At 36.6% G+C, this 19,318-nt stretch overlaps 1 long non-coding RNA gene and 1 gene segment (V, D, J or C); one reads left to right on the plus strand and one right to left on the minus strand.

Annotated features, from left to right (window-relative positions):
• The first annotated feature begins 10,941 nt into the window (after nucleotides 1–10,941).
• On the plus strand, nucleotides 10,942–11,548 carry LOC128013788 (immunoglobulin kappa variable 1-9-like). The segment is given in 2 exon segments: nucleotides 10,942–11,044; nucleotides 11,180–11,548. Coding segments are annotated over 2 exon segments (375 nt in total).
• A 952-nt stretch (nucleotides 11,549–12,500) lies between these two features.
• On the minus strand, nucleotides 12,501–18,152 carry LOC128013800 (uncharacterized). The gene is made up of 5 exons (XR_008183405.1): nucleotides 17,941–18,152; nucleotides 17,323–17,497; nucleotides 16,955–17,114; nucleotides 13,372–13,461; nucleotides 12,501–13,239 (listed from the first exon to the last, which is right to left on the minus strand). It is a non-coding gene; the product is annotated as an uncharacterized LOC128013800 (long non-coding RNA).
• Nucleotides 18,153–19,318: the final 1,166 nt, after the last annotated feature.

Raw genomic sequence — 19,318 nt, forward strand, 5'->3', positions numbered from 1 at the left:
TCCATTTGTGTCTGACAACATCATTCAACTAACAGATGAAGATGCATGTAGTGTTTGTCCAGGTGTTTTTCAGAAGCTCGATCAGTAGCAGTAAATCTAGTCAAATAAAGCTCTTGGGGTTTGAACATGGTCTCTGGAGACAGAGCTGCTCTATTCTGAGAGGATCACAATCACTCCACCCTGACAATGCAAATGAGATTTTCAGCTCACACTCCCAGAGTCACTGTTTGATTGGTTACATGATCTGGACTGAAACACACCAGTTTCACTTCTGCTGTAGTCAAGCAGCCCAGGTGAATAATACACTTAAATAGTGTTATATGTATGGAGCCAAAAGAGTCTCAATAAAGATAAATGCACACACTACATTCACATATGCACACACATGATTCATAAATACACACACAGGATACACAAATGCGCACAAAATTTACAAATGCACACACAAAATTTAAAATGCATAGACGATTCACAAATTCACACAAAATTCACAAATACACACACAATTCAGAAATGCAAACAACATTTACAAATGCACTCAAGATTCACAAATGCACAGGACAAGATTCAGAAATGTATTTCTGATGCACACACACATATATCTTGATTTACAAACTGCTTGCGGTCTGTGAACTTCACTGCAACTTGGCTCGACACACAAATGCCTTTTTTTTAAACAGGGAATGATCAGCAACCAATCAGATATCTCCCTTCTTTTAGCCAATCACAAGAACGCACTCCACGTGGGGGATTGTTTACTTATAAGCCAATCACATGAACGCGTTCACACAGCGCGATATGCCTGTGGTGTGGCATATTATAGCCTACTTATTTATGAAATTGTATGAAAATGAAAATACAGATTCAAAATACAGATTACAATTCAGGTTTATTTTTTAGTATTTTTTTTCAAAATATAAATGGAAAAAATTTCTCAATACATATAGCCCAGTGACTGCAGAAAAATAAAATTGAAATAGGCAATTATTTCATTTTATTGAAATATTTTAATGAAATAAAAAATTTTTTTACACCTTTTTGAATATTTAAATATATCTAAATATTAGGGCTGTCAAAAATAGCGCGTTAACGACGTTAATTAGTTGTTTGTCGTTAATTACGTCAAATTTTTTACCGCATTTCACGCATGCGCAATGTGATAAATTATTCAGTTCAGGAAAGTCTTGTGGATCTCTGAATTCTCAAGAAAGTAAAAAACAGCGGCGAGCACCGCGACGAAAGCACCGAAGAAGCTTAAGGTTTTACCCCAGTTACTCTCAAATACATTCATGCCACGCTCGATAAACAGAGACGACTTTGGTAGTTGATAAGCTGGAGCTTCTTCCTGTTATAGCGTCCTGTGTTTCACACTGCGCATGCGCAGAACGCCTACATGCAATGCAGCAAAAATTACAGCTGTTTGGAAAAGCATATGCATTTTTACTTGTTTTTACTGGCACTTGAAGCCTTCAAAACGTGAAAATATCGATCCTAAAGTATTGTGGCAGAGCAAATGAACACCTCCCAAAAACAAGAGTGCCCAGAGTGCAGAGGGCGCATGTTTGTGTTTCTGAGTTCATTCTTTTGAGTTTCTCTATGCAGAATTTCATGGATATGTGGCTATATTTAACCACTGGTTCACCTAAAACTCTTACACTATCTGTAGTTAAATGGCATGGTTTGATATAGTGCTCAGGTAAATTTGATCTCAGTAAATGTTAAACTTTTGAAATTCAGAAAAAAAGAACCACATATTGATGAATCAATACATGAAAATTATGTATCTGTGCCCTGTTATTTATCTTTTGGTATGCATTTCAACCAATGGATGGTTTCGACATGCAAGGGGATATTTTCCCCGGTGCCTAGCGGGAGAAGACATTGCTTGCGATGTCGATGAGGTCCTGTTGCCAGACCCCAACAGACGGAGGGATCCATGAGCCCATGTATGTGATTTACCAGTGGTGGTAAATCACAAATTCAAACATGTTTTCATAAAAATATGAATTGCTAATTAACTTTATTAATTAAGGCAGCGTGAACACAGATTTTGGGATAACATATTTGTCATTGTTATCAGACAGTAACACCATCCCAACAGTGAAACCACATAATAAATAACCAACCTACAAACATTTCTACATTTTCTCATTTTTTTCTATTATTATTTGTAAGTTAATCTATTAGTCTATTGTTAATTCTACAGTAGCCTATTGAATAATGCAATCATTTAAATTAGTTAAGTTGTTTATTTGCTTCACTTAGGCACTATATTTTTATTATTAAATATATCTCTCTTATTAAAATAATGCTTATGTGTCTGACTGTACACCTTAACCGTAATAAACAAATAATCGATAACACTTTAAAACAAGGTTCATTAGTTAACTAAATTAATTAACATTAACTAATAAGTCTCCTGCTGCGCAAAGTGGGTGTCTGGCTGCGCAAAGTGAGTCGCCGGTTGCGTGAGGTAAGTGAGTCGTTCGCTGAGGAAAAGTGAGTCGTTCGCTGCGTGAGGAAAGTGAATCATTTGCTGAGGAAAGTGAGTCGTTCGCTGGGTGGGGAAAGTGAGTTGTTGACTGAGGAAAGTCGTTCGCTGATTGGCTTATAAGTAAACAATCCCCCACATGGGGTGCATTCTTGTGATTGGCTAAAACAAGAGAGATATCTGATTGGTTGCAGATCATTCCCTTTTTTAAAAAAGGCATTTGTGTGTTGAGTAGGGATGGGCGATACCACATTTTTTCCATGCGATACGATACCGATACTTGTTGTTACAATTTTAGCGATTCCGATACCGATATCGACAATTGTGCATTATAGCTGACACCTAGATTAACAATTACAGTTGTTTTTATGACTGTAAGTCATTCTTCTCAAATGTTACTGACGTTAGAAAAGTGTATACCAATATTGCATGTAACTTTAGAGACGCTCCCTAAATTTGAAACTCTCAAACATCCAACGTCAAGCCAACTTCATGCTTTTTTTTATATATTTTTTTTTTACTTTCTTTAGTTTTCTTTTCTCTGCGCTGGATTGCTGATGTCCTTTACCTAGGCATAGATGTCCATCCATCAATTGTGAACGTTCAGCCGCAAACATGAGGTGGGAGCGGTCGCGAGCGCGGATGGGAGAATGGTGCATGTTTTCTTTTTGTTTTGTTTTTTGAGCAACTGGGATGGTGCCCCTCTGGGAGTTGGTGCCCTATGTAGACTGCGTATTCTGCGTATAGGGAGTGGCGGTACTGCTGTCATCTTTCGCGCAAGTCGCAACCGTGTATGCCGTGTTGTGATGGTGAATGGTACATTTCACTGTGCGCAGCCACAGACCAATCGGTTTTAACGTCATACCACCATGTCCGCGAGACCTTTTCTTTTTATATCATTTACACACCGTCCCGATGTGCTTGCACACACTGCTTAAAACATTTAGTTATAAAGAAATTATAAATATAATTAAGTATCGATACTTTGCAGGAAATATCGATACCAAAATAGAAGCTTCTGAATATCGTTATATCGATACTGCAGCATCAATGTGCACATCCCTAGTGTTGAGCCAAGTCAGGAGAGTCTCAAAATTCACACACAAATGCAGTGAAGTTCACAGATTGCATGCAGTTTGTAAATCAAGATATATGTGTGTGTGCATCAGAAATACATTTCTGAATCTTGTCCTGTGCATTTGTGAATCGTGAGTGCATTTGTAAATGTTGTTTGCATTTCTGAATTGTGTGTATTTCTGAATTTTGTGTGAATTTGTGAATTTTGTATGCATTTGTGAATCTTCTGTGCTTTTTATATTTTGTGTGTGCATTTCTGAATTTTGTGCGCATTTGTGTATCCTGTGTGTGTATTTATTTATTATGTGTGTGAATGTATGAATCCTATGTGTGCATATGTGAATGTAGTGTGTGCATTTATCTTTATTGAGACTCTTTTGGCTCCATATATATGGCATACTTTGATAAGTTATATCATACTAAATGCTATTATTAAGCATATTTCAAGACATGTACTGTATAATTAAAGTTTTAAGATATTTGCAATATATTTTAAATATATTACATTTGTGTAAAATTCGAGTACACCACTTCGAGTACATTTAGTGCAATTTAATTGTATTTATTTACAAATAATGTTAAATATTATTCTAATGTGATTCAATAACATTTAAATAGCATTTCAGCTCATTAGAAATTCATTAGCATTGCAATACTTGTTTATTATCAAGTAGTTTATGTCTGGTATTAAAAATGGTATAAAGGTGCAAAAATCATTAAACATAAATGATTAAACATACACATAAAATACGAGAGTACATTAAAAAGTACAGCAGCATATATAATAACTTGACCAAAAATACATAAATGAAAGATTAGTGAAATGCTATGGCAGAGCTCTTTGTATCCATTTGTAGAATATTTCAGTTATGCCATTGTAACAATACGAACTTCCTAATCATCCGGAAGAAGGAGGCGGGAACCGGCGCACAATCAAAAACATTTTAATATTCAAAAATAAACAAAACAGCGCGTCAGCCCCTCACGGCGACTGACGCGCACAAATAAAAGCAAACACATAAAATAACGTCCCAGGCCTGGTCCTCTCTCGTCCTTCACGGTCGTCACTCCAGTTTTATATCCTTCCATCTCCTACGTGGGATTGATACCGGCGGTGGGGCGCAGGTGTAGCTCATCTCCAATCACTACACCTGGCCTCACTCCTCGTTCCCACGCCTCTCGGCCCCGCCCCACTCGCCACAGTCATTACTATTAATAGAAATATTGTATTTCTGAAGAGAATGAGTCAGTGTTTAATATAATCATCATGTTTCAAGTGTAATATATGATTCCTTTCAATCAAACTGAACAGACTGCATTCAGTCACTTCTGATATCTGGACATGATGCTTTCGATTTGACCAGTAGAGATATTTAAATTCCTACACAATTAGTATTTGAATGGCTTTCTATGTTTTTTTTTTTTTTATGACATTTTCATATACAGTATATTTGAATTCTCTCTTGACTACAGCAGAAGTGAAACTGGTGTGTTTCAGTCCAGATCATGTAACCAATCAAACAGTGACTCTGGGAGTGTGAGCTGAAAATCTCATTTGCATTGTCAGGGTGGAGTGATTGTGATCCTCTCAGAATAGAGCAGCTCTGTCTCCAGAGACCATGTTCAAACCCCAAGAGCTTTATTTGACTAGATTTACTGCTACTGATCGAGCTTCTGAAAAACACCTGGACAAACACTACATGCATCTTCATCTGTTAGTTGAATGATGTTGTCAGACACAAATGGAGTTTGTTGAGAAGCTTTATTGAATGTTGCAGCAAACACGGGCAGCATAGTGTTTATATGAGATATTGAACTCATCTCTTTAAAATACTTTTTAAAATTAATTTCAAATACACATTATTTGACTACAAGTGACAATGTGTTACTTTTCAGAATTAGAAAATAAATCAATCAAACGAGTTTATAATACACAATTACACATTTTTATGTATATTAAATCCATTGAATTATAAGAACAGCATGAGCAAAAAATATTCAAAATAAACTGATAAATTGCATAGTGAGACACATTACAAAAAAGTGTTTAGACAAGAATTGTTTGTTTAACATCAATAATTTTTCTTTTCCTAAATATATAAACGTTTTTTTTTAACAGAAAATAATCTGGTTTCAATTTATTTTGATGGTCCATTTAACACAATCTTTTGACTATAAGTAATGTTGAACTTATATATCTACTGACTCTTATTAGAGTGTTAATAGAGTGTTAGTAGAGTGTTAGTAGAGTGTGACTAGAGTAATAAGAGTTCAAATAAGATTGTTAATAATCCTGGAGGTATGGGAGGCTGTTTCAGCAAAAAAACGTCCCAGCGTTACTCGTCGTAATTATATTTTTACTAGTAACAATTCAATTAAAGAGCTCTATAATTTAATTTGTACTTGTAACAATTACAATTATAGAGCTCTATAATTCAATTTTTACTAGTAACAATTATGATTGTAGAGCTTTCTAATTGAATTATAGAGCTCTGCAATTGTATTCTTACTAGTAACAACTGAATTAAAGAACTCTATAATTCAATTTTTACTAGTAACAATTCCAATTAGAGAGCTCTACAATTCATTTATTACTAGTAAGAATCCAATTGCAGAGCTCTGTAATTCAGTTGTTACTAGTAATAATCCAATTGCAGAGCTCTACAATTCCACTAGAGAGCTCTCTAATTCAATTGTTACTAGTAAAAACTGAATTATAGAGCTCTCTAATTGTAATTGTTACTAGTAGAAACTCCTATTCATGAGATGCAAAACAGATTGCAGATATCCCGCCTACAACAGTGCGTTTCAAAATAAAAGCCCTGTAGCGTGGTTCTAAAGTATTCTGAAATATTTTACAGACTTAGGTAACATTAATCATGTTCACATTAAAGCGAAATTAAGATGATGCCTGAGATGAATATTTACAGTGTTTAGAATTGATATGCAATAATAGAATGATTGTGTTTGTTGTTTAGTAAAATAGAAAACATTAGGCCAAATAGTCTTAAACTTTTTTGTAAATTGTGACTTGAGGTTAAATCTAGCCTAAAGTTTTTACAAAGTTTTTTTTTTTTCATCTTCTTTTTTTCTCCAGGTTGCAAGATTTTATGTTTTGCCTTTCAAATAAGCTTATGCCTGTTGTGGTTGCATGTGTTTGTTGTTAAGTAAAATGAACAAGAGAACAGTGAGGAATTCTGACTGTGCATTTAACTCTTTTATATATATAAATATATATTATTGTTAGCCTCATATCATAAAAGTCATATTTCAATGTTTTTGGTAAACAAGAATAAACAATTTTTTTAGAAATCACATTGTTATTTTTTATTGATATTATAACAGTACATTCAACCAGATGTGTGAACAAGTATGCAAAAAGAAAAAGATCCATCATCAATTGCCTAACCAATAAAAGTGATATGCCATGACTTTCTCTTACATATAAAATGCAATCATAACAAAACTTGTTTTACTCTCCTAAATATAACCAAGATGTGTAACTTGTGAACCCTAACCAAGTTGTTTCTTATTAATGTCTAACCTTAACCACTGTTTTCCTTTTCTACCCTTAATCGAAGTTCCACTTAGGTGCTGTGCAAACATAACCAAAGTTTTTTTTATTCTCCTAAATATAACCAAGATGTGTAATTTGTCCTGACGGCAGTAATGGGATGGGACTGTAGGCAGTCCAGAGAGCCATTCTTTCAGGAAGTTCTGGTCAACATCTGATATGGGCACACATGGGCCAGTCTTGTTGATCTTGGGTTTACACGGATCAGTTTTGGATTTTAACCATGATCCGATGGTTCTGGAGGCGATGCAAAGTGTTGAACAGAAAAGATTCTTACACACAGGTAGTTTACAGCTATCTGCCAGTTGCAGGTGGTATAATAGGGACGTTGTTCTCCTAGATGCAACACCACCTTTCTTCTGTTTTATGGGCACATTTTGGACTAGAGTCTGGATATACAGTTTGCGTGTCTCCCAGAAAGGCATGGACCAGAAATTGTTGAAGATATCTGTTCCATGCTCTTCAGTCAGTTTCTCTGACTTTAAGCAGTGATGTGATGTGCAGGGTGGGCCCATGGTCTTTGGTGGTCTCTCCTGTCCCATTGGATTCTTCTAATTCTCCCCCTTAAGACGCTTCTCCTTTATCAGCTCTCGCTTCACATATCTGGCCTTGGGCGCCTTTGACGTTGAACGGCAGAAGTTTCAAGTACATCTCCTGCATCTCCTTCACTGACAGCTCCTTGAGCTGTGTCTGTATCACTACCATTATCTGGGCTGTCATCTTTCTCAGGTGTATAGTCCTCATTCAAGACAGTGTCATCGATTTCACTATTTGACGATAAATCAGGATCTGATTCAGCTCTGGAGGCTATACTGAATGTTTCCTCTTCTATCTGTTTCCCCATGTCTATGCCATTACCTTCTTTCTCAGGTCTGCTCTCATCTAAATCCTCTAACTCCACTACATGGGTATCAACTTTATTTCCTGACATTAAAGCAGAAAATGGAGTGCTGTTGAGTATTTTAACTCAGTAAATCATGTTAAATTCATAGGTCCACTGCACTTTTACTATTTTTACTTTTATTTGCACTTAAAATAAAAAGTAAATGCTTGAAAAATTACTTTACTTTCCTAAAATTGCCTAAATGTCTTTTTATGGTGATGTTTCTTAACTGTAAAGATTTGTTCTGACCACAAATGAGGTTATATTTTGCTAGTGTTGGCTAGCTACTTCATCATATCTTTCATATATCAAACAGAAGAGCTAATACATCACTTCTGGACATCTGTCTTCCCATGTCTACTTCCATTTTGTTTGTATCAAAACTGCCTAATTTAAAGAGATGATTAGGCAGATAGTGTTTTTGGATTCTAATAAGTGTTGTGATTGGCTAAGGACATATTCAGAAAGGCAGGATGATGCAGCAGTGGTAGGACAGTAAAGTTAGGCAGATATATCAATTGGGCCAAAAAATTACTTAGGCAATTATGCTATGAGGCTAACGTTATATATAATAACCTAGCCTATGAAAATAGCTGGCTAATGTCTTTGTAATAAATGCATAAAAACTATCATATTGTATTATTTGTCTGATGATGTTCAATTTTCAATCAGTCCATCCATAACAAAGAGAATTACTAGACTATTTTCATTATCATTATTATTACTATCATCATTATCATAGATTTTGGCCTTTATCACAGACTTTGGCCTTTTCAGAACTTTTACTATTATGATCATTATTATTATCAATATCATTATTATTATTATCATTACTATTACTATCATCATTATCATAGATTTTGGACTTTTATTATAGACCTCTCAGTGTCCCACATTCACTCAAAAAAATTAAATGTTGGGTTTAATTAAAAATACTATGTCAACAGGTTCCACACAATTTGTTTAACTAATCTCAACAAACAATAATTTAGTTCATTTTACAAAAGATGTTAAAGTAAACTTAAATTAACAAACCTCAGTAAAATCAACAAACAACAATTCAGTTCATTATACATGAAAATTGCGATTAATGATGACAAAGAAAAATTAATGATTCCACTTCAGAAACACCGCCCCCTTTCAATAAGGATTTTTTAAAGGGACTGTAAGTAGGAATTACTCCCATCTAGTGGTGAAGTTGTATTTTGCATTCAAACTAATTTTGCTCGCCAGCGCCTCGCTTTTTCAAATGCGCGTTGCATCTACGGTAGGCGATATGTACCAAAAAGCTTTGACGGGATGTCTTCTAATAGCACTTCGTCGAGTTTTCCTTCAGGTGAACAGGTGTGTTATTTCAAACAAACTGCAACATGACAACTAACAAACGAATGTTACAGTATGAATTACTGACTATGGAAAACATGAAATATTGTAATTAGTAGTTATTTCTTCTTTATTCGTTATATTTTCTGAATTATGTGCATTGTTAGATATCATCATCAAACACTGACTTACCTGTCGAGAAGAAAACTGGCCACTTCAGCGTCTCTTTTGAAATCTTTATCCAGCATTAGCTCTTTCCACCTAGAAAAGTCTTCCCCGACATTAACTCTTGTTTTCTGTAATCTACGGTCACGTTTCCTTTTACGTTCTATTTTTGACTGTTTTGGCGACGATGTTTTCTTCTCCTGTGGCGCGGCATATGTATGGTCCATAATAAGAATGCAATCCAGACTTTTAAACTTGCCGGTGCAGTTTCAAGTGTCACTGCTCTGCACCTGCGTTTCTGGCTCTGACCGAAAACGCGATGTGGAAACGCGTTGGCTTAGTACTTTTTGTCCCTCTCTGCTATTATAGTTTTGCAAGATGGCGGAACTACATGGAAGCCTCCGTCGACCTACCCGTCCCATGTATATAAAGATAATAAATCCTTCATTTACGAGGATTAGTTTAAACATTGGCATAGGTATTTGTACACCATTGAGGGCATATTTATGAATAAAAATATTGATTTTATATAATAAAATACCTAAAAAGTTACTTATTGTCCCTTTAAGACTATAACATCGAATCAGCAAATAAGAGAGCAGTCGCTCAATACAATTCAACACCGCTTCTTAATTAAGGTTCATCAAACAGATAACAAATACACGTTTGAAATGCAATGTTGCGTTTTCAACAACTTAGTTATATGATCTGTTCTAAATTATATTAGAACAAGTTCATTAACTCAACTGTGATCTGTTATTACTCATGTAGCGAGCTCGCCCGTCCCCGGCAACTCGCTCCAGCCCACCGCCTTGAGCGTCCATGGCGGCACACACTTCGCCTGCTCGAGGGCACCGCGGATTCACCACAGCAGCGAGGGATCTTCAGCAGCGCGTCCCTCCTTCTCCCGGGCTTCGGCACCACTGTAACGATAAAATCTCCATACTCATCGGGAAGAACGAGGCGGGAACCGGCGCACAATCAAAACATAATTTTAATATTCAAAAATAACCAAAACACAAATAAAAGCCAAAACATAAAATAATGTCCCAGGCCTGGTCCTCTCTCGTCCTTCACGGTCGTCGCTCCAGTTTTATATCCTTCCATCTCCTACGTGGGACTCGATAATGGCGATGGGGCGCAGGTGCAGCTCATCTCCAATCACTACACCTGGCCTCACTCCTCGTTCCCACGCCTCTCGGCCCTGCCCCACTCGCCACACTTTTACTGGGGGTTATGGTTGGGGTGCTGGTTTAATTACTTGAAATTATGCATAATTTACTGTTGTTGTTGTTGTAACATGTAACAGTTGTAACAACATCCACTTAAAATACAGCTGTTGTGAATCCTGCCCACTTCTTTGCATGGTCAGCACATGCTTCAGTGCTCTGAGAGTGTTTATAGAGCTGTGAGTTTAACACTTCATGACTGAGAGCAGAACAGAACACAATCTTCATCATCACACAAGACACAACAACAACAATGAACAACATCATCATCCTCATCTGGACCATTGCAGCTTTTATTCAAGGTGAAATATTAAGGTTTGATATATAAGCTTGAATAATAATCTATGGTTGTTGTTGTTATTTTACCATTTTAATATACCAATATTTTGCTATAAAGGTGATTTACTGACAAACTGACTTTATTTTCTCTTCTTCAGCCTCCAGAGGAATCACTCTGACTCAACCTGAAGTTAAAACTGTCCAGCTCGGTCAAACAGCTACAATAGAGTGTAACATAGATGTAGGGATATATAGTGACTACTTAGCCTGGTATCAGCAGAAACCTGGAGAAGCTCCTAAACTCCTCATTTATTACATAAACAGCCTCCAGTCAGGAACTCCTTCTAGATTCAGTGGCAGTGGAACAGCGAGTACTGGAAAAGATTTCTCTCTGACCATCAGTGGAGTCCAGACTGAAGATACAGGAGATTATTACTGTCTGAGTAGACACTATATCAATAGTATCTGGGTGTTCACACAGTGATAAAGAGTCGTACAAAAACCTCCGTCAGTCAGAGTCACAGTGACTGCACTGATACAGCTGAGAGACACTGCAGCTGCTGATGAGAGCATCACAAACAAATAGCAAGCTATAATTTTAATCAATTATGTTATTAATTATTGAACTAAATATTTGAGGTAGATATAATCATGAAGGATGTAACATATGGTCAAAGTTAAAATACTGATCATTAATCTTAAAAACTACTGCTATTTTTATGATTCTTTCTTCCTTTTCAGATGAGAAAGAATTGATCAGGCATACGATGACCTTCTATGAATAATTCTTCATTGCTCAGTGTTATGACCCAGAGGAAGAAAAGTTTATTCTCAGTGAAGGTCCAAAATACAAAGTACCCTGCTGAAAAAACAAATAAACAAACAAACAAAAAAACAAAAAAACATTACAAACCATCAGCAATTAATCATTAAAACTATTACCAAATGGTTTCCATTACGTAGTGTGTCTAGGCATATTCCATTAGGATTTATTTGTTTGTATAGGTTTCCAATACAAATTTGTATTGGTCACGATTTGCACATAATGGTTTCTGTCACAATTTTGTATTGCACTGTAAAAAATGATTTGTTGACACAACTTGACTTGGTCAAGTCATCTTATTGCATTGACTCAGTTAAGTTTAGCCAACATTAGGAGTTAAGTTCACTCAACTTATATGTATTTGTTGAAATAACTTGCAGTAAATTGGGCCAACGTACTGTACCAATTAATAAGCATTTAGATTTTTTTGTTAAGTCAACTTAAAAAACGTATTGTTTGAACTTAATTTTTCATGTTTTCACAACCATTTACCAAGTCTAATTGACATAAAATAGTAATTTTTCATCAACATCACAACTTAACTTTTTGAGTTTACTAGACTTCATTGCTTGCTTTGACAAGAAGTTCTAGATATCTACCTGGAACCAGATTTTTAAATGAAATCAACACAGCTGCAAAATTGAATCTCTCAGCATTTATTTTTTTAAACAGATGCACTGCACCCAAAAACTATTAGCTTGCAAAGATATGAAAACATCACAAGAAAAACCCTCACATATATTCAGCTCACACAAGCATGTGCAAACTTCTTCATGCACAGACCCATTCTTAGAGAATAGTACAAATAACTCTCCTTGTCACTATCAGATATTTTCATTGCAGGAACAGGAGTACATGAAGAATTCACTATAAGCTGTTTAACAACTTCAAATAAAATTCTTCAATTCCCAATCAAACGTCAAGCAGGACAAGGAAACAAGAAAACAGTCTGTTTCAAAAGCAATTCAAGAATACCAATGTTACACTTAAAACAATGAAATCTAAAATAACAATGGTCTTAATATTTAAAACAGTGTAACGGTTTAAGTGCTAATAGTAGCAAGAAGGAGAAAATAGTTTCTTATCTCAGCAACTTGCTCTTCAAAGAGTGAACTCTTGCGGTGCATGAGTCTGATCCAACTCCAATGAACAGGCGCTGTATCACTTCAAAAGTGAATTTTAATTCCTTAGGTTATCGAGGTTTAATGCATACACCAGGCCCATCAGGTTCAGAAAAGCATTAGGTATGTCACTCAGGTGACGCATCACCACTTCTTCCTCAATCACCAGGGCAACGTCATTGTAGAATTCTGGGAGAGGCTCCATCACATTTTCCACAACCACTAGGATTCCGATCACCACACCCTTGATCACATCCTCTTCACGGTCACTGGGCTTTGCAGAATGAAAACAAAATTAAGGTACTATTACTTAAAACCAATTTCACAAACAATTTAAAGTCCCCACACCCCTGAAAATTAAGAGATCTAAATTTTCCCTTGTTTAGCCTTAAAGGTTTCAGCTTACCTCACATATCTTCATGAATTTAGAAGGAGTCTCTCGCATATACCACGGCAAGCCAAGCAATGCTGCAGTCCTCATTCTTTGGTTTGTTGTCTGTAAAATATAGAATGGTTAAAGTACCTGCTTTATTGGTTCAATACTTTGTTTTTCTTTTCATTTAACCTTTCACCCCCTCCCTGTCTTGAAAAATAAACACATTAATTTCAAATATGTACACTTGTATACTTTTGTTGTAAATAAATCACCAGTGATGTGGAACAACAACTGTTGTTTGTTACCTTTTTGTTCAGCACCAAAATAATATTTAATAGTGGATGTAACCAGCTCATGTCACTTAACCAAGAGTGTCTAAGGCTGCTTTCACACTGGGATCGTTTGTTGCGGTCTTATGGACTCCGAGCCGGATTGTTTCCGGCGAACTGGATTCTATCAAACCCTGGTGCGTTATTACGTCATCACAAACGTGCATGACGCATGATAGAAAACAGAACGTGGGTCAATATATATATTTTTTTTATTAATTCAGTGCTATTATGCGCAGCTGAGTGAACAACACAGGTTTACTGTGTGTGTGATGCATAAGGTGGTTTTCCGCTGCTTGCAAACAAACTCTTTTGAGGAGATAGTGGATTTCCAAATTTGTTGTCCTGATTCCACACGCTATGCACGAACACACTGAAGTCTAACTCTCGCTCGTATCCAAGGTAAATCATCAACACTATCATCCCTTACATGTATTATATGTAACTAAATGCATCATAATAAGCTTTAAACGCATGCGCAGGTCACATTACTTCCTGAACAAGTGCACACCCGAGTCCGTGTTGCTTTCCTCCAGGTAGTCTTGGCTACCTGGAGGAAGTGGTCTTTGTTCGGTTGCACTCGAACCGTGCCGCGGTTCGGATGAATGTGAAGGCAACACGGACTCGGGTGCGCACTTGTTCAGGAAGTAATGTGACCTGCGCATGCGTTTAAAGCTTATTATGATGCATTTAGTTACACATAATACATGTAAGGGATGATAGTAATATCATATTAAAAAAAATATATATATATATTGACCCACGTTCTGTTTTCTATCATGCGTCATGCACGTTTGTGATGACGTAATAAGCTGCGGGGGTCGCCGGAAACAATCGCGCTCGGGCTAGGACCGCAGTGTGAAAGCAGCCTAATTCCGCTCCTGGAGGGTTAGATGGTTGGTTTAACTCCAACCTGATTCAACACACCTGCCTGGAGGTTTGTAGTGATCCTGAACAACTTGATTAAGGCTGGTTCACACGGCAGGATAATTAGGCCGATTTTAGCCCCGATTCACCCCTTCCGACAATCTTAGGATGCTCCGATTATCGTAAAATAATCTGATAAAATATTCCTGCCGTGTGTGGTGTGTTAAGACTGCTCTCCTCTGCTCGGAAGAACGTCGGGACCGCTCCGATCTCAAATCGGGGATATCCAACATGTTGGATTTATTTGGCCCGATTTCTTCTCGTGTGTGGTGTCCCCCGAGGACAAACAATCACGCAGCCTGTGGACTGTGGCGTGTAGCCAATCAGAAAGCGAGGTGACGAGGCAAGTGAGGGAGTACCGGGAAACAAAATCAAAACAGCCGGCGTATATAATATAACAAATACAAATAAAGTCGATGGGCATAACTACATCCACAACTGCAGTCCACCAGAGTACATGGAAACGAATATATGAACGTTTATTTCAACGGTTATTAATCTGTGTAGTACGTAACAACATTTCTATGAGATAAAACAACAAACTTATCTCCATATTATGATATAGCAAGTATAGTCCATGCTCGCGTTGTCTCCACCTCTTTGACCATCGCCTTTTCTTGTTTTTCTTATGTTTTTTTTTCCGTTAAAAACAAAGCACAAACTATGGCCACTGCATCCTCTTCGTCCGCCATGATTGTTTACTCTAAAGTCACGTTTGATCTCGAGGGATTTTGCGAGATTTCCCGTCTGACCTGGGAATGCTCGGGAGTCAAATCGGTTCGTGTGTGATGTGTTGATATTGCCGTGTGGCTGCACACCACACACTGAACGACCAAAACTGTAGACCCGTGATTTTTTTATCGCCGTGTGTGGGGTCTCAAAGGTTTGGAAAATCGGCCGACAATTTTAAAATCGTCCCGTGTGAACTAGCTTTTAGCTGGTTCAGGTGTGTTTAATTTGGGTTGAAGCTAAATCTGCAGGATGTTAACTCCCCAGGAGCAGGATTGGACACCCCTGCCTTAAATTCATTGGGTCTCATTCATGAAACACGAGCAGAACAAATTTTTGTGTAAATCGCGTGTAAAGTGGTTTTGGAGTAAATTTTCGGATTCATTAAAACGTTCGTATTTTCCAAATGTTAGTTGGTACGAAAGAAATCTACACCTGCTCCCAGCCACGCGTAAATAGTGCGTTTAACGTCTGAACGTTTTGCTCATTAATACGGCTGCATTTTAATTCACCTTAATCGGGTACATATTTACAAAGCATTTTGAAAAAAATATTATATATATTAATTACATACGGTTTTTCCTTTTAACTTTTATTATGAGAGCCAGTAATAGGATCTGTAATATGCTGCCAAACTTCCTTTTTTAGGACCTGATACGCCACTAATAGGCTACGCTTGAAAATAAAATGTGGCGTTTTGAATGAACTTCTGATAATAAAACTTAAATTTCTGCAGCTGAGAAATGTTTCTTTTTCAGTCGCTTTTGAGAAGACATGTTGAAATCCTTCGTTTGGTGTCATAATATGATGCTCATATATAGTTGTCAGTCGGATTTAATGGGAGGGATTTATGGTAATTGAGAGTGAGCGTGCACGCGCGTCCCATTTACGACTGATTGGAATTCATTAACACACACACACATTTCACTATCACATCTGACGTTTACGAAGTTTTTGTGAATCAGGAGAAGAGTTTTCGGGAAGTTCTATTTACGCACAAATCACTCAGATATTTACTCGTATATTTACGAATGTTTCATGAATTAGACCCATTGGGTTTGTAACAACACTTTAAATTATTTTAAAGGTTAGGTTACCAAAGATGATTAAAGTAATTTACTCACCAACATGCCAGTCCAAACACATGCAAACATATTCATAACAATGAAAATGAACAATGGCTAGGCTGTTAAGATCTATAAAGGACAACTCATGTTGCCTTTTTAAAAGTTTTAAAAGTTTGTGTAAGGAACTGATCATATCATTTTTGATGTTACTACAGCATACTACAACAAAATCAAACCTCATTAGTTCTTGTCATGCCATTTGATCAAAAGACTGGCAAGAACAAATGAGGCTTGATAATTATGTAGTAGCTAATACAATAAAACAATATTGTAAACAAAGACTGACATTTTTATGTTTTCATCATACAAAGACATTGTATGATTTCAGAAGACTTTGAATATGACATGGAAATTGAATATATTACTTTTTAGATGCTTACTCTTAAGTCATTGTATGAAAAGATGTCACTATCAATAGGTTTATGATGCGAGTAGTGAGTAAATGATCACAGAATTGTCATTTTGTGGAGAGAAAGACTGCTTTAAAATAAATTGACTCACATTCTTATCAAGGCTCTCCAGTATTGAAGTCATTTCTGGAATGTCCTCATAACGCTTTGTTAGGAATAACTGTATCAGCTTCGAGAGATGACCATCTAAGACCTTCCAAAAAGGACTTGCTCAGATCCTTTGACACAAGCCTGGTGAATTCTTTGCTGATCTATAAAAACATAAATACATTTACAAATTGAACAAAGATCTCAGGGACAGTCTTAAAACATTAACAAGTAAAAAAAAAATAATAATAACTCAACATAATCTTAGGATATTAAGTTTGCCCATATCTTTCTAATATAACAGCACAACATTCACAGCCCAAGATTTTCTGATTAATTCAAAGCACACAGAAACAAATAAACACAATTTACCTGTCTCTCAGTGAAAATTGCTGGCCATCGGATTTTCATTTGTGACACTGGTGGCTCCTCATCAACGACTTCTTGCCTTCTCAAAGAATACGTGCTGCTCATAGCAGCATCAACAAATGTAATGTCTGGAGTCATCATCTCCACAGCCATTTGCTCTTTCCTTTTCTAGACTTTACTGGGCATTAAACAAGAAGTAACGTTAAATCAAGCATTTTTATTCGTAATGGTAAACACAAATATGGACTGGCGGCGGAGCTTCAGATATTAACGTTACTGGTCATTCTGTATTTCTAACGATAATGAGATCCGATCAAGAACACGCTAAAAAGTAATTTATATGTACACTTTTTTTATCTATTTACCAACATTAACTTATACTAGTCAAAGACGACTTCTCTTTCTGCTCACGTCTCGACAGCAGCTCAGTGTCTAACACACTGTATATCTAGCAAAAATGTGCGTGCCAGTGCGTGTAACGTTAGCTCCTGATTAACGTTACTAATCAAGTTGTCTTAGTTTGTCAAATGTGATAGCATGAAATCAATACGCGGTCGGTGAGCGCAAACGAAACAAGCCTAATTTTTACATGAAAGAAAGAACAAATCAGGGTATACTTACTATAAAAATCCATCTGTAGACATTCAAATACGAGCTCCTTCGTCTTTTTCCTCGCATCAGCAACTAGTGTCGTCGTGATCTCGTCTTCTCGTGTAGAAAATGGCGATGGCGCGTCTGGCTCAAATTCGTTAAAATAGTACGTCATCGTGACGTAGAGTTTCTGGCACATGCGCAGAAAATTGAAAGTTGAAAGAACCTATGTTTTGTTGTTATATGAACACGTTATTTTAAGTTTTCCATTTCCCTTCAAGTTGAGGTTGTTATAACTCATCCTATTATGTAGTGAGACACTGCAAGTTGGCAGGACATGATTTTACCTGTCCACCTGACTAAAACTCAGAATCACTTTTTACAGTGTGGTTCTGATGGTTCCATTACAAGTTTGTATTGGTCTTTATTTGCACATATTTAAATCACAGTCTCACTCCCTACTCGTCAAATGTCTGACGCATGGTCAAGGGACCCTGGCGTCACTTTTTAACAGTATACCTTTGGCGTTTTTTTATTTTTTTTCAATGTGCAGGTTAGTCCGATAGACTTCCATAGAATGCAACAGCATTGAAATATGACATCTTGGGTCAGCACACCAAAACTCGTTGTCATTGTCTGCCTTGTACTGAATGAGTCGAGACTACAAGAATTATTATTATTTATTTTTTTTAAGAATAGGCTACAAAAAATTACCTATGCCAGGACGAGTCAAATGTCGGCCACCAGATCATTTTTATCTGGCCCTCCAACTGGTTTTTGATGTTTAAAAAAAAAAATCTGCAGGTAAAACTGCATTAAAGTTGAGTTTAACAATGCTCCAAGGCGCGTGCAAGTAAGCAGTTTAAGCGTTTTCTTACAACCCATTCTCGCTCATCACTTATTCATAGTTTATCGCAATGAAATTGCGTTCAAGAAGACTCATTCAGCACACATCGTGATACTTGCCATCAGTTTACATGCGCCACAGGTTCGGTGAGTAGACTTAATTGCACTCTTTTAATGCCCGTTATAAAATGTATTCTGTCTTCTTTATTAATCAGATTAGCTCCATATGTTTAATCGCTGTATTACTGTATATCAGTCATCTGCAGCTGTCTTTGAGTTTCATTGCATTTAAGTAAATGAACACAGCTGATAACTACAGTGATTAAACTCTATCGGTCACATTATGTGCCACAGACTTTCGATCTGTTTTATATTCATTTCAGGTTCAAAGATGAAAGCTGTAATTCAGTGTAAAATCAGCAACCACGACGCACAATAGTAACAAATGAAATTTGAAGTTAAAACCCAAGAACGGGGCATTTACCATGTTTTTACCACAATAACTGTAGTTTTACTATGGTATAGTAATAGCACAATAATCACCATGGTAGTGTTTTGATGT

Source organism: Carassius gibelio, chromosome B25, assembly GCF_023724105.1.
Source record: "Carassius gibelio isolate Cgi1373 ecotype wild population from Czech Republic chromosome B25, carGib1.2-hapl.c, whole genome shotgun sequence".
Taxonomy (NCBI): Eukaryota; Metazoa; Chordata; class Actinopteri; order Cypriniformes; family Cyprinidae; genus Carassius; species Carassius gibelio.